This window comes from Acipenser ruthenus, chromosome 4 (assembly GCF_902713425.1).
Source record: "Acipenser ruthenus chromosome 4, fAciRut3.2 maternal haplotype, whole genome shotgun sequence".
NCBI classification, from domain to species: Eukaryota; Metazoa; Chordata; class Actinopteri; order Acipenseriformes; family Acipenseridae; genus Acipenser; species Acipenser ruthenus.
In genome coordinates this window covers 63532897-63550131 of record NC_081192.1, presented here as the reverse complement: position 1 = coordinate 63550131, position 17235 = coordinate 63532897, and the positions used below count along the sequence as shown (strand labels likewise).

The 17235-nt window shown below is 37.6% G+C and overlaps 1 protein-coding gene across 5 annotated transcripts in view; it reads right to left on the bottom strand.

The window, feature by feature from the left end:
- The window catches only part of LOC117400366 (collagen alpha-1(XV) chain-like), a 101730-nt gene that overhangs the window by 37992 nt on the left and 46503 nt on the right, over positions 1–17235 (bottom strand). For all 5 annotated transcript variants that reach the window (XM_059022646.1, XM_059022642.1, XM_059022645.1 and 2 more), the window contains 10 exons: positions 14404–14478; positions 10873–10971; positions 9191–9335; positions 7749–7834; positions 7322–7483; positions 5777–5803; positions 4856–4918; positions 4096–4164; positions 3934–3996; positions 3401–3559 (listed from right to left, as the gene is read on the bottom strand). In XM_059022646.1, coding sequence (XP_058878629.1) covers positions 3401–3559; positions 3934–3996; positions 4096–4164; positions 4856–4918; positions 5777–5803; positions 7322–7483; positions 7749–7834; positions 9191–9335; positions 10873–10971; positions 14404–14478 — 948 coding nt within the window. The remainder of the gene's footprint in view (positions 1–3400; positions 3560–3933; positions 3997–4095; positions 4165–4855; positions 4919–5776; positions 5804–7321; positions 7484–7748; positions 7835–9190; positions 9336–10872; positions 10972–14403; positions 14479–17235) is intronic.

Genomic DNA, 17235 nt, shown 5'->3' with positions numbered 1-17235 from the left:
AATCTAACTGAGATGAACTGAATCCGTAATAGATATATTTTTGTTTCTACAGGCAGAAATAAAATATGTTCGCTTATTGTCCAAGCATTTACGCCAACCTTTAGTTAGCTCCTGTGTTTTTGAAGGAATAAAGTTTATTATTAATGTAACAAAACTGAGAAACCAACAAAAACAATTATTGTTTGGTAAACTCTTTGAAAATATGGCCCTGTGCCTCATAACTGAAGTTAATGTTGTTAATATGTGGCATTTTTAACTTTCTAAAATGAAAAAGTTCTGTATTTAAATATTTACAACCTGATTGACAAATCCTTTGCAAGAACCCATACTGCTACACGGCCCATTTTATAGAATTATGAACTGTAAATGAGGCTTTGCAATTAGAAACATGGTAGCTTTATTTGTTGGAGGAAAAATACTGCCTTTTATAGCCTACTCGTAAGACCACTGTAGGGTCCTGAACGAACCAGTGCAATACCTCGCCAGAAACACTAAATCCCACATCAAACACCTGTAAAAGGTCGAGTCAAAGCATGTCAATTATAAGAAACAGTGGAAACATTAGTACATATAAACAATTATACAATTGTATATTTACTGCATTTACTCCAATTAACATTTTAAAACTCTACTGACCTTAATGGAGATTTACTTCACCTATGTTACTGAGATTTGAAAATAAGGCCCTATGGGTTAAGACAATTCTTAGTAGTTCTTATTGCTAGAACTCATGTTCTGTGTTACTGTGATTTGACAAGGAGTTCAGGAGCTGCTTTTCAGTACCAGTTGCCTGCCATAGACATGTGCAATGCAGGCTAGCTTAGCAAAAGTGTCTTTATATCAGTTAACACCTGAATCATACAGAGCATACCAGTGTAAAGCCAGCAAAACTAAAGGAAACTTAGCTGATCACTAAAGACAATACAATACATACACATTTATTTTGTATAGCACCATTCACGCCATGGCATCCCAGAGCGCTGCACAAAATTAAAAACAAAACAAGAGGGCTCATATGTATAATACACTCCAGCTACAACCAATTAAATAAAAGCCCATTCAAAAAAGTATGTTTGTAATTTAGACTTAAAAGAATCACATTTTTTAACCTGCCTAATGTCAGACATAAAAGAGTTCCACAAACGAGTAGCACAACAGCAAAAGGCTCTGGCTCCAGTTGAGACAATTTTTGCAACAACTAAAACTTCAACATTTTGTGATCTCAAGGATCAAATAGGAATATACAGAGTTAGTAGTTCTTGGAGACAGGATGGCCCTCATCCATGAAGGACCCTAAGTTATCACAGCAACTTTAAAATCAATTCGGTAACTCACTGCTGGTAACCTATGTAAGGGCATAAGCACTGGAGTAATACGTTGAGAAAGACGAGTTTGAGAAAGCAGTCTGGACAAGTTGAATCCTTCCAAGTTCAGTGACAGGTATACCAACAAACAAGGAACTGCAATAATCAAGATGAGAGGTTATGAATGCATGTATCAGCATCTCTGAATACCTCATATCCAGTAGAGACTTCAATTTGGCAACATTTATCAAATTATAGAATGCTACTCTGATAACAGAATTGAGATCAAAGGAAAGGAAAGCTCAGGGTCCATGATAACACCCAGGTTTTTCACTCTAGTAGAAGAGAAGATGGAATTGCCATCAAAAGTAATACTGATGGGATCACATTTTGCTAGCCCAGTTTAGAGCCAATTAACAGAACCTCAGTTTTCATCTGGGTTTATTTCCAACCAGTTTATAGCATCCATGATCTGATCTCAGTTAAACACTTTGTAAGAGTATTTAGTGCCATGTCTGCCTGCGCTGGAAATGATGCATAGGTTGGTGTATCATCAGCATAAAAATGAAAGGCAAGATTGTTTCCTAATAATGTCCTCAAAATGGCACTTGCTCTTACTTCTGTAAAAACTTTTGGCTGATCCAGCCTATGTTGCAGAATATTTATGTCAGGTAGAATTGAAGAGCAGCTTACAGACTCATTTGAAAGCACTTTTCACATTTTCATTAAAAAAAATGTATTTGAAACAATTGCAACATGAACCACCCAGAATGATTGCAAACATCATAAAAAGGAAAGGGCACTAAACTAGTTAAGAAGATGTCATTGATGTAATTGCCAAGGGCACTAAACTAGTTAAGAAGATGTCATTGATGTAATTGCCAAGGGCACTAAACTAGTTAAGAAGATGTCATTGATGTAATTGCCAAGGGCACTAAACTAGTTAAGAAGATGTCATTGATGTAATTGCCAAGGGCACTAAACTAGTTAAGAAGATGTCATTGATGTAATTGCCAAGGGCACTAAACTAGTTAAGAAGATGTCATTGATGTAATTGCCAAGGGCACTAAACTAGTTAAGAAGATGTCATTGATGTAATTGCCAAGGGCACTAAACTAGTTAAGAAGATGTCATTGATGTAATTGCCAAGGGCACTAAACTAGTTAAGAAGATGTCATTGATGTAATTGCCAAGGGCAGTAAACTAGTTAAAAAGATGTAATTAGGCCAGTTTACATGTTGGTTTGTTTCACGTGAATGGACAATGCGTGTGAAACTTGGCAGGGAAAGCTCGTGAAAAATGTCCCAAACAATGTTCTCAGTATTTTACCGTGAAAGTCTCAATTTCTTGTGATTCCAGGAAATGCTCTTGAAATCAGCAAAATCAGATCTTTAATAACCATTTAAGTCACACACAATGACAGGTAGATTCTTTCTCGTGAAACTGTTCTCTGCTCATGTAACAGTATTTTGGGGACTTTCACGGTTAACAGCACGAGAATCTAAGTGGGCTGTCAGCATGGCTAATTTAAATCTGCCCCCCCCCCTCTCCTTCATTTGCATAGCGTTCAGGGAAAAGTAGGCATTCCAAAGGGAATGAGAGGCTTTACATGTAAAACACAAAAAGGCACCATGTCCACGTTTATTTCACGAGAAATGGATGTCTCGAGAAAAGTCAAACACTCATGTAACGTGGGCCTAGTTAAGAAGATGTCATTGATGTAATTTACTTTATGCTGGATTGGCAGCTAGAATCCTCTCTGTTTTTGTATAGAGCAACATTTCTCTGCAAGCTTACCTGCCCCGGAGAGACAGCTGACATCCTCTCTTTATAAAACTACCGACAAAGGTCAACTGTTCTGTGTGGCGGTTCTTAATACAGCCCACCAAAATCTAACTTTGACCTAAATCAGATTTAGACCCAGGACTAAAAGGCTTGTGCATTAACCCACAGGGCCACCTACCTTGTAACTATACGAAACATATTCAAGCAATATTTTACTTGGTAAAAACTTGATGGCGCTTACATTAATGAGAAATGTTTTCTACTGACTATTTGTCTCAAAACCAGACTGCTAATCCTATTAGGATACTCACAGGCAATCCTGGATCTCCAGATCCTCCGTCCTTGCCATCCTTTCCAGGCAGGCCAGCAGGGCCGGGTGGTCCTGGGATAAGTCGCTCTGCTGCACCGAGGGGGCCACTCGGTCCAGGAGGTCCTGGCTGTCCTGCAGGACCTGGGGGCCCAGGGGGACCCTATAAAGACAGTTACAGTCATTGCAGGGTGCACAATGATTTAAAGAAAGGGGAAACAACTTAAATTACAAATACTTCCAATAAGTGTAAGTGTAAAGCATCAGAATGCTAGAACTGAAACCTGTGCCTTTGTAATAGGTCTGTTACAAAGCAAACAGGGCCACCTAGTGGCCCGGTGATGTAATGGCTTTGTCTTTGAATGTGTTTCTTACAAAGGATAAAATGTAATAGTTGTTTTTTAACATAATTATGATAGCAAAAAGCTGTTGGCCAAAAAACTTTACTGGGAAGTCCAATTTGAATTAAGACCGGTAAAATGAAGACAGCTTTTACCACAATATTGTAAAGGAGCATTTTTGGTTGTAGCTACTTACTCTAATTAGTTCTGCATCACTGTCAAAGTCCCCAGAGCCTGACAGATAAGCATCATGCACATTCTGAAAAAGAATAGTATGTTGGTTTATGTTGACATGACGACATTACAAATCATTCAAAAATCTGTCAAGATCATTGTGCTCTTTTGTATATAAACATACCGGGTATCGTGAGGGCCCAGGCGGGCCAGGGGGCCCAGGAGGTCCAGGGAGCCCAACTCCAAGGTCACCCTGCAGCAATAAGAAACATTACTCATTTACAAGTGATGCTACTTTGCCAGGTAGATTATGGAAGTGTATTTAAATAATAGCAATTGTTGTATTAATCTGCAGTGAATGTGCAGTTATAGATACTCCACAGTAGTCTGTGGGTTAATTAAAGCAAACCCAGTTAAAAGTGACTTGCCCAAGATCCCCTAGTCACTGTGTTAGTTCCTGATTTTGGATCCTAGCATGGGTGAAATGGCACTTTCCCGATATGCATGTCATGATATCATATGTATCATTATACATGTTATGGAGCTGATACACTTTGCATTTAGTGTAAAAAGATCAATTCACTGATACATAATGAATCATCGTTACACCCCTAGATCACGCTCCACAATCTTATAGCTTACAGTAGCTAGCATTCTTACCACTAGACTGCACTGCTTCCCTTACATCCTCTTGTGAAGAGCAGCACAGTTTAAAAAAGGTTACAGACATTTGAAGTTCCCATATTTAAAAAATTGAGACAGCCAATGGTACTTAATTGACAGAGCGTGGTGGTTTAATGAAATTAATTACACTGTAAACTGAACCATTGATAACTCTGCTTCCAACAACCTGCATTTCTGGAGGAAAGACTATTTCAGTAGCCTGCTCTGCCACCTATGGTAGTTCTCTGATTTCCACTTATTTTATCTCAAGGTTTACATACCTTTTCTCCCTTAATGCCATTATCTCCGGGCAATCCTGGAAAGCCCTGGGGTCCCCTTTCACCCTAAAAGTAAAAAGCAAATTCAGGATAACAAACAAGAATATATATAACAAGTGCTATATTTTGGATAAAATCCTAATATCAATCCTAACATATTGCAATAGTTGCTCAAATAACCAAGTAATCAGAACATATCATTTGAAATGGGAAAGACAAGCATGCAAGAAACAACGACAAATGTAGCCTTTGTCAAATCAAACATGGTGAATTGTTTTGCATGGTGCCATCATTATATGAAATGAATGGAAAAGAAAAACAATTGTAAAATCTGAAATAAATTCTGAATTAAATGTTGGAATACTAAATATCTCAAATACTAATGAGACGCTGGATTGACAACAGGTGTGCATTTAGTTTGTTTCCCAGTGGGCAGCAGCATGGTTAATATGTAGGAACATTTTAAACAGCTGAAAAAGATTTAAACCTTAGTATTTTATTTTATTTGCAATAATGTGGTTGACAGAAAATGTTATTTTTAAATTTATGTTGCTGCCTAATTTCTTTTTTCCTTGGTCAGGCCCATACTCCTGGCTCCCATATGTGAACTTGTTTAAGTCAGCTGAGCTGCAGGTGGTAGCAACAACATGTACAAAAGTATGCTGGTAAACTAAATTCATAAACAAAAAAAATAACAAAACAATGGCAAACCTTTTTTAAAAAAATGTTCCATACAAACATACACTGGCCCCAGGCCTATTACATCCTAGTTGCTATTCTGTTTTAAATCGACTACAAACATTTGTCAGCATATTAAAGGTTTACAACTTGTATGCAATAGTATTACAACAGTTCATTGCTAATACATTATTTGGAAACAGTTATTCAAACCTGCAGCAATAGATCTAACTGATAAGAACTTACCGGCAAGCCATCTTTACCTGTAGCACCCTACAATGCAAACAGTAACGTTCAGTAAATTAGTAATGGAACAGATTACATGGTACATAAGGGATAAATAGCAATGAGGTATATCCAATTGATCTGAACCATGCAGAGATAAATACTGGCATCATTTAAATACAGCAGTTACAATACGAACCTCTAAATATTTTAACAGGCCTAAATAAGATAAAAAGACTAATATGAGCTATTGGATGTTATAATTGTTATAAATGTAGGTAATTTGTTAATGATGAATACAGTATTGAGAACTTCCCCTGTTTAGGGCAACTGCACAAACCCAGATACATGCTGAATCGGAAGGGCAGCCATTTAAACTATTTCCTCATGTATTTCTTAAGATCCATAGACATTACTAGTGTTGATAATTAAAGTTTGGAAAATAAACTATAATACAGTGAAACACTTGTTTTATAACTAGGGCTTCTGATTTTCGGTTTTAACCGATAAAACACCCCTGATACAAAAAAAATTAAATCAGTGGATAGCCAATAAACACCAGAAAACACCGGAAAAACTGTAGCAATGGTTAATCTATTCACGTTGACTTTAGCCTTTTCCCATTAAAAAAAAATAAAACCTACTACAAAAATAAGAATAAAGACATTTCCTAGTGCTGCTGGGCAATGCCCCGCCTTCCTGACTAGTATCTATCATTGATTCGTTCTGAATACTTTAAACCCACCCCAACTATTGAGTGACAGCACATTCCTACATTTCTACTGGAGACTCCGCTTGCGAGATTTAAAACGAGATTACAAACAGGATGGAGGCTTGTTAGCAGGATTTCAAGCTGTACTACAGTTAAGATATGGAGGATTTAAAACAGAATGTGCCCGTGACCATAGGGATTTCATTGTGGAAGACAGCAAAGAAAAGAAGGTAAAGGAAAGAAGTACTGTCGAGTTACTATGCATATGCTGACACACAAAAAAACGCTCAAGCATTTTGGAAAGTAACCGAAAACACTAATTTCATACAGTATATCAAAAATGAAAGCCCTGAAAAAAACGATTTACATAAAACTAGAAAATAGATAAAAATATGCACCGAAAAATACAATTAATAAAACCTGAAAAACAGAAGCCCTATTTATAATACAGCACAACAGCCTGTACAAACGCTTTATTTGAACTTTTATAGTGCAGCTCTACCCCTGCACACAATCCAATTTACAGCTTGGGGGAAATTACACAATTAGTAGAAATGTAAACATAGACGGCAAAATGTGCTAGTCATGTCAGTCCTCAAATGGCATTTCAGCATTTGCATGATTTAAACATTCTGCTGTTCTCACTTGGCCTTCCAATTCTACACAGGCTATCGGTCAATTTTTTTTAATAAATATGTGAATGATATATGTTGCATACCATTGATAAAGGTTGCGAATGGCAGGTGACACGCTGTAAAGTATTTTATAGCAGACCCAAATGTTAAATGTACATTCATATCTACTGCTGAACGAAACTGAGTAAAAAAAATAACAGTAAAATAAAAAGCACATACAGTTTCGCCATCTTTCCCGGGTGGTCCTGGTTGTCCTGATGGCCCCTCTGGCCCAGCAGGCCCTGACAGAGGGGTCGACACTGTAAGTGGGCCAGGGGGACCTGGTGGCCCTGGGGGACCTCGGTCCCCTTTTTCACCTTTTGGACCAAACCCAGAAGAACCCTTAAAAATAATTACACTGTCATTAAGTATAGTAACAAGTAAAATTGCTTACATTTAAGACAAATGCTGGAGCTCATTCTTTCATTACTGTAATGGTTGTTTAATTGTAGAAACTGCCGTTAAAAGCTGTGTCACGTGTTCTGCATAGCTCAGTTTAGTGAATTTATGTCACCCATTGTTTTAGAATTATTTGTTGCAGTATATATCAGATCTGTACATTTCCAACATGCAGATAAATGAAGAGTCAATAAAAGAAAATGCTTACACTTCCCACTCTCTCATTTTGAACAGCTTCTGAACCATATCCTCCGTCCCCTCTTTGGACTTGTTCATTTCTTAGACTAACTGATCCTGGATAGACAAGATACATTAACACATTCATTTAAAAATATGCAAGACATTTAGTTTAATAAATATACCATTTGAACATAGAAAATGATATAGCAACTGACAATTGATTTGAAAAGCTGTGACATTTCTTTAAACAATTATAATTTCCTTACAACGATGCAACAATATTATTATGCCACCTAGTGGTGCTGAATAAGTTCTGCACGTCAGTAATATAATAAACATATCCCTCCACATCTGTAAAGGAGCTCTATCAGTATCATGAAAAAGTAAATCACCATAACCTACATCCACAGCAAGTACATGTAAAAACGTCTCCATATCCTGATAGTCTCCATAACTTGTTTTAAAAATGTTCCTCCAACACATTTACACTAGCACAGGCCTCTCCAAAAATAAAATAATTGGTTCTGGGACACTCTTGGGTTCCCAGGAGATTCCAAGTTTGATTTTAGTTTTATTATTCTGTAGATGTCCTTAGAAGTTTATTTCAAAAACCTGTTTAGTCCACAGTCAAAAGTGCCACAAAGGCTTTCTTATTAAATGGAAATTGAAACCATTACATGGCACTGTTCTATACTGTGTACAACAGACACTATTGATAAAGTCTCCCGTCAGTCAGATGCTCTTGAGAGTGTTCTTTTTTTCCGAATCATTCTCTGGCACAAGTTCTGCCTCACATGTGTTGGCTTGTGATTTTCTTGGACTCTCTCAATTCACATTCCACCGGAGATTGCCTTAATTATGTAATTCTCCATGACTATTCCATGCCTTTTGCATATGGGCCATCTGTATATCAGAGATGTATGCAATTGTACTGTGCATAACACTGTTTGGAAAGCTGTTAATCTCTGAATAATATGTAAATAGATACAGATTAGCAAAGAACACACATTTGTTACAGCTGTCATCCAGCTTCCTCCTCATAGATCCAGAAGTCAAATAATGGTATTTAAACCCCTTATAAATATAATTGAGATTAATATCTGACTAGGTTTATGTTTTGCTAAGTGGTCACTTTACTGTAATACGGATTTCGACACATTTCCAGGCAGTATTAAAAACAGCTGTAGTACACTGTGGTGAAAACACAGCAAACTACACAATAATGCCATTTAAATGCGCTGCAAAAGTGTCTGGAATATTAGTACAGTTACTGTATCTGAAGATACATTTAATTGTTGCTTAAAGTGCAGCTAATCCAAGGCAGTTTCTTTTTCATTGGCACTGCAGTTTATATTTTTTCAAAGCGTTTATCAGAGCAATTCCTAATAACCTCAATGCAAACCTTCCCCCAGTTACACCTGTACATCCTATTGACAGCACTGAACTAAAAATGAAGTGCAGTAGAATTACCCCTTTCTTCACTAAATGTAATGTCCTCGCTGTGTTGCTCTAGAGGGATGGTTGAAGGTCGGTGCCCTGAGAAGTCTTCTGTTTCTTCACTATATGGCGCTTCTGTTGGAGGAGCTTGGACTGGCCTGCCTAAGCTTTCACCAGGCTGTGAATATTACCGTACATAAAATCAATGAATAAAACAACCTGTATAAACGTTTCCCCTAGTAAAAGCATAGCAAAGTGTAATAAAGCACAGTGAAAGTATGGTAAAACATAAGTAAGCATTGTAAAGCATATTTAAAAACACGACAAACCAGGATAAACTATGGTAAATATAAGTATAACCACAGGAAACGCATGGCAAAACTGAAAAAATAAATATGCAAACATATTGTGATAAACTTTTATAAATATTTTAAGAAATCTGTAAGATGTTGTTTCAAAACATATGATATAGTTATACACAAACCAGCTTTAAATACCAAATCAATCATAAGCCTTTTTTATGTTTTTGTTGATTACCAAGGGGGTTCCAGGAAGTTAGAGGGTTGAATCCATCTGATGTTCCTAAGTTTCAGTCAACATGCACCCTGCTCCATGACTTCACAGACTGTTCTGTGGTTGTGACTGTGCTAGTGGAACTCCCAGAATGATGAAATACATGGATATAAAACAGGCCTACGCAGCAGCCTTGTGTGCTCCTCAGACAGACACTTACAAAAGTTTTCTATGGTAAACGATTAGTCTATCCTTTACCATAGTTTACCATGATTGACCTTGCTTGTTACCATGTTTACCATGCCTCTGTGTTTCACTATGATTTCATATGTCAGACCACACCATCCAACAGGGGAGTTCAGGGATCGGTGGCTTCTAATAAATTGGCACATGCATGTGTGATTATGCTTTAAAAAAGATCATACTAAATACAGTAAGTATTAAGCCCATAAAAGTGATAGGAAACACACCTTTCCTTTTAAACAAATGGGAGCACAGGAGGTATATATTGTTCATGTTTCTAGCTGACTTTGTTAATAAACGTAAAAGCCATTAATGTGATCTGATTATAAATTGTATTTTTTTTTCTTTACTGTCTGTTAACATGTTTTTTATAAGAGCTCCTGTTTGCATTGGAATTGGGCAGATTTCCTTTCAGTGAAATGCACACCGATAGTTATGTAAGGTATTGCATGTTGTGCTGATGCTAGCAATTTATTGGAATCATTTAAATGTGGTTTAGCATAATACAATTCAGAACATGCTGCTGCTTCCAAGAAATGATTACAATGTCCCTTTGTTTCCACCTAAAAGTGGGCTGTGGGAACTTGTTACAAAAATCCTGAATCTAACGCTTCTGCAAACAAGTAACGGGTAAAAAAAAAAAAAGGTTGTGACTTTCTTTCGTAGTTGAGTAGAATGCAAATAAGTAGGCTACAATAAAGCATTTACAAGCTTCTCTGTTCAATTTTCTCAACCTTTAATTTATTAGACAACCCAGCAACCAAAATCAATGTTATCATAGAATTTCAATGAGTCTGATATTTAACTAGACCAAAATAGCAGGCAATGGAGGTACTTTGAACACATAACATGCCTGATTTCCTTTCTTATACAGTACCTGGAGAGATGCTGTTCATACAGCGATACAGACACGCTCAGGTAACCTGTTGAAATGTAATGGTTATTTGCTTTCTACTTACTAGGGATGGATTATATTCAACTTGTTCAACGCGCTTTTTGGCTTCGTCCACAGTGTCCTGTTCTTCATGGGTACCGTCCCCACTTCCTGCTCCAGATGCCTGAATTGAAACACAGCCCATTTCTTTTCATTTACTACCGATACATACTGTAGCCTTTTTTTTTTTTAACTAACCATGATGACCAATTATTAATACAGACTAAAAAATAAAAATAAAAGATTATACAGTACATACACATATTGAGAAAACAATGTGTTATTACTGTACAACCAACATTTAAAATCAATTTATGCCTAAATTACGCAATTAAATCTTTTTTATGCACTGCAGAGACATTTTGGCACGACACTACAGTATACAGTATGGTATTGTACACCCCATCCCTATAGACTGAACAAGACAGAAACACACATGGTGATCTTAATTGTGTTTTTTTTTTGTCTTGGTTAATGGCATAGTGGACAATTATGAGTTTTGTCTGGCTGGGTTTACAATATACTGTTTACTTAAATATGCCATTCTCATTCTAGTGCACATCCCAACACGCAGTGCACTGCATATGCTTTAGATTAAGCAGTACTACGTAGATGCTAATTGTTCCAGCTCTGTCCCTCACTTGAGGGGGAATCGTAAAAACTTTTATTAGAAGCAGCATCCAGGGTTTGCCAGGGCTGACGTGACTTCATTCAATTTGATAAACACTGAACTTATAATAAAGGTGATGAATTTATTTGGTCTTGCCACTTAACTGCCATTTGCACCATTTCATTAATGAAAGGAATTGTTGGAAACATAATAAACTTTTAAATTAACAATGACATTTTACAGTGACATAGAACAGTGCAAATTGCTCTTCAGAGTAAAGACAAAAATGTACAGAAATGACAGTTGCTTTGTAATTCAAATTAAATACAAACTGTAAAAGGCTGAAATGACTGAAAATGTTAAAATAAAATGAACATCAATATTTTCTTTGCTACAAAATCCAGTTCCTCTAAAGATCTGTGAAAAGGGATCAAGTTGGCAATACAAATGCAATAAAAGTTAATAAAGTGCTGCAACTTACCACTAGAGGGAGCAATGGTACATTGTGAGAGGACTATCTGAAAATAACACTGTGTAACAATTTTTTTTTTTTTTTTTGTTCCTGGGTATTAAGTGTTATTTCCTAATTGCTTATGCCTCAAAAGTATAGAAAATGGCTATTATTCCCCACAAACTTTGCTTTTGTGACCAGGACAGTGACTAGAACTTTCTAGAACTTTCCAGTAATATAAATAGTAGTACAAATACAGGGGCCTTAAGCCCACCAGTTCAGTTTAGTTCCAGCTGCCTAAGTGGATACATATCTGCATTTTTCTGAGATGGCATCAAGGTCATAGGAGACTTCAAAATGGTGGCATTCCTGATGGGTCTCCAAGACGGTTTTACCAAGTTTCCCTGCTATCTTTGCCTTTGGGACAGCAGGGACACCAAGGCGCACTACCACAGGCAGGACTGGCCACAGGCAGGACTGGCCACAGCGGACCGAGTTCTCTGTGGGGAGGAACAACGTCAAGTGGGAGCCACTGGTGGACCCCCGGAAGGTGCTGATGCCACCACTGCACATCAAATTGGGCCTTATGAAACAATTTGTCAGAGCTCTAGATAAGGAGTCGGCAGCCTTCAAGTACCTTCAAGACTTCTTCCCTAAGCTGTCTGAGGCAAAGGTCGAAGCCGGTGTCTTTGTCGGACCACACATAAAGAAGATCCTGGAGTGCAATGAATTCCCCAAGAAGCTCACTAGTAAGGAGAAAGCGGCTTGGAACAGCTTTGTTGCAGTGGTTGGGGGCTTCCTGGGCAATCACAAGGCCGAAAACTATGTGGAGCTGGTTGAGACTCTGGTGAAGAACTATGGCACAATGGGCTGTAGGATGTCCCTCAAAGTCCATATCCTTGATGCTCATCTTGATAAATTCAAGGAGAACATGGGAGCGTACTCGGAGGAGCAAGGCGAGCGCTTCCACCAGGATATACTGGACTTTGAACACCGCTACCAAGGACAGTATAACGAGAACATGATGGGAGACTACATTTGGGGGCTGATTCGTAAAAGTGATTTACAGTATAATCGTAAATCTCGAAAAACTACTCACTTCTAAATCTGTTGTAGTATACATGTTAATTTGGATTCATATGTTGTTTTTTTCTGACTTTATGTGAACAAAAAGACACAAATTCGCCCGTTTTCTCATTGGAAATAAGTACATTTCAAAATATCACTGTCCTGGTCAAAAAAGCAAAGTTTGTGGGGAATAATAGCCATTTTCTATACTTTTGAGGCATAAGCAATTAGGAAATAACACTTACTACCCAGGAACAAAAATTGTGTTACATAGTGATCACAGGCTCTCCAGAACAGCCCATTTATTTGTATAAAAACAGACAGGAGTTACAGTCAACTCTTTTTATACCGCCTGGTAAGGGCCATGGGCAAAAACGGGCAATAAGCGAGGGTGCTTAGTGAGGGTAAAAAAAAACCAAAAAACTTCTATGTTTGCAATCAATTCAAACGTTTTATTTTTTTAGTTATACAATTATAGTATCTCCAGGCCATTTTAATAAAACATTAAACTTTTTTAAAACTACAGTACTAGTTCTTAACACAACAGTAGGTATACTAGTGACGTTTTATCATCTTTTCCCATCTGTATGGCACAACTGTAAGCCTGTCGAATCCCCCATTGAATGATGCCATCTATTTATTTCACAAAGCAATTTAAGCTCAACAGCATTCTTTTTTAAGCAGTTAAGAAAAAAAACAAAAAAACATTGACTATATACAGGCATACACTTTTTTTTAAAAGAAAAGTAAAAATAAAAAACTATTCTGCTGTTTACAAAACTGATACTTTAGTTTAAGTCAGACTTCATGTTTGCAAAACTTGCACGTAAATAAACAAACCTCTTACCGTACTTTAAAAAAAAAAAAAAAAATTTATTATGGTTTATAAAAGTCACTTATTTTAGACTGTGTCAAGCCTTTTTCAGGTTAAACAAATTAACCCGTTCCATCAAGGTAAGCCATTTGTTTTTATCCATTAAATTTTTTATCCATTATTATTTTCAGATGCATACATGCACATTTTTTTCTTTTTGGTGTTCAATGTAGGGTCGACTCGCCATTTTGTACTTTCTATTATGCTTTGGGAGCGGGAGTGTTGATGACATTGGTATGAACGTTCAGTTAACAACGAATTAGGAAAGCGAGTCAAAGGTAAAACTGCATAACGTTGTTGTGTTAATTGACCATGATTATTTCACTGGCGCTACAATGAGGGAAACTACAATGCTTATATTTACGTTTGCTTGGCTTGGGAAGTTGGCGGATGGCGGACAGCGGGTGGCGATATAACGGGTACAAATAGCACTGTTTTATATTGATGACATTTGTTCAGAGAGAATAGCTGGCGGTATGCGAGGGTGGCATTATAAAGGGGGGTGGTATAACGCGGGACAACTGTACTTTTATTTTAGTAAATTTTTACTTACATAAGGGTCGTCATCTTCACATTGCTCTTCTGCAGCTCTTGGATCAGGTTTTATTAACAGCTGCTGTATTGACCCCTAAAAAGAAACAAAATGACAATGTTTAGTTTTACTGACATGAACTACAGCGCATACCCATTACAGAAATAAACCTCACTGCACACCCCTTTTCCATTACTGTTACACAGTGATATGCCATGAAGAACCATTGGCATTCCCATTGCTCTGCCTTCTCTGTGCAATATGAAAGTCAAACAAAACGGAGCTGCCTGGAATCTCACTCAGTATACAGTATACAGATGAATACAATTGAATGACCAATACAACCGAATGACACAAACAATCCGGAGTACTTCGAAGATGTACAGCTATGACCAAATGTTTTACATCACCTTATAGAATTAACAAATGTTTTCAAATGAAACCTGCTCAATAATGTTATGTTAACATATTGAATGACATACCGCTTGTAGTTTTCCATATACTTAACAAAAAACTGACAAAAATTGAAAAATGTGACATTTCAAAAACTAACATGAAATATTGTATTATGCCTAACTTATTCCTTTTGCGATATCATTTTGTAGTTTCTTCGATTGCCTGATGTTAAATAAAAGATATAAATTATGTTCATATAGTTTTTGTTTTAATTATGTCTCAATCCTAAAACTCTAGGTGATGCTAAATTTTTGGCCATAGCTGTATTTGTCAATAGAGTTTAACCTGAATGTATTTCTTGGAGCTGTTCCTAGCCTCTAATCAGCTCATTTCTATGTGACTGTGAAAGCTTGGTCTTGCAGTACACTGGTGAGCTCGTAACATCTTAACAGCCCTTTTCAACCACAACTTTTCAGCTCTTGGCACATACACAGAAAATGGGTTAAGGTGCCCCAGCTACCTGCTGCTTGTTTTGCTAGTCCCGCACTGCTTGGCAGCATGGCAGCCCAACATTTTTCATGACAAGTAACAAGGCTTACACTTCTGGCAGTTCACTTACATACCCTACTGTGTGGCAACCATGAAATGTGTCCACATTTCTTTGTGTATAAAACTCTGGTCAAAGAAAAACCTCTAGTGGAAAAATGCTGTGCCATTTATTAAATGTAGCCTCCATACAGCTCCAAGTTTTGACATACTATAATAATGAAATTTACAGACCTGCAGTTGCGGGTAAAGATCATTAGGAAGTCCTTATAGACTTTGATTTAGGCAATTAAATAGGTGATTAATATACTAGAACTTAATTCTGTATTCATAGAAAAATGACGCTGCCAGAAACTGAAGATGAAATGTCTGAAAACGTTGGAAGACAACAAATCCGATCAGAACCAAGCCTGTTGCATAGACATCATGGAGTTGCATTCCAAACACTGTACGGTTGGCTAGAGATTAACAAAAAATAGATATTAAATCAAGAGGCTGTTCGAACCAAGACAGCGGACTAAAGCCCTTAAAACACCAGACAGCTTTTAGGCACACGTTGCTGCTAGAAAAGAGAGGCTCCCCCACAACATACTGAGGGTAGTGAAACTTCACCTCAGTGTCACTGTGACAGAAATACAATGATTCTTGGTTGTAAATCTCCCTCCCAACCTGTGAGGGCACTAAGCAGCGAGAACAGAGTTCCTTGGACGGGCTGGTCTGAAAGTTCTTTCCCAGGGTTCAAGGGAAGTCGGCCAGCCTGTAAGGGGGGAAACGACATGGCAGTCGCAGATTGGAGAGGCGATTGCACTCGTTTACCAAGGGGTCATGTGTGACAGCATAAAAGGGGACGGAGAATCGTAATCTGTTCCTTCGCATTGGTTTGTTTTGAATAGAACCGAGAAGGACTGTGAGAGACCCTGTGAGAAATTGTGAGTGTTGTGTTTTGTTTGTTTGTAATTGTCTTTGTTTGTTAGATGACTAGACGGCTAAACATGTTTCCGGAGCTGTCGCAGAGGGCCAGCACTAAGCCGGAACATCACTTCATCAATGTCACTAAATAAACTTGTATCACCCACCACGAGCACTGCTGCACGCACCCAGGACTGGTGACCGTGTTAGAATTATTGTGGGGCGGATATCATGTTCATCATTTGGGACTGTAATCCCGTTATTGTCTACCCCGTGCCGTACACATTGTTGTGTATTGCCGGGGGATTATTGTTTTGGTCACCAGACCTGGATAAAAAAGAAATAAAGTCTTTCCAAACAGGATTACAAATCTCTGTCTGTTTCTTTACCGCACTGCATCACCTCTGCACCTGCATCCACTTTGCCACAGTCACTCACTGTAATTGTTTGTAAATGAAGAAAAACTAGAAATGGAAGTTTCTGAGAAAAAAAACAAAGCACCAGCTGTAGCACAGCATAAGGGATATGCCATATCAGATTGAATGGTTTGCTAAAAAACGTGGCACTGAAACAGTTAATTTTCACTGGACACCACCTGTAATGGAACTTTATTGACAGAATCAAGGACTAGAACGGTGTACTAGCTACAAAGACTCTATGTCAAAGCATGTAGTCTGTACCACTCATATAGCCAGAAGTTAGCAATGTAGCAGTGAAAAAAAATACGTGACCCCAATATGTCATCCATCTTAGGTCACAAGTCAAAGTGAAAGGAGCCATTATTTTCCAGAGGAGTTTCCATAACACTGAACATTTGAAGTTGCCATCTTAAATAGTTCATGAGATATTAGCAGTAATAGGTGCAGTGGCATTGGGTTTAATAATGTTTTAAAGCCATGTTTGCTCTTCTAGGATATTGTATCTGATACGAACCTGCTGCACTGTCAGCACTTACTAAAACTAATAACATCATAAAATACTGTCTTACTGGTTTGTTCATTT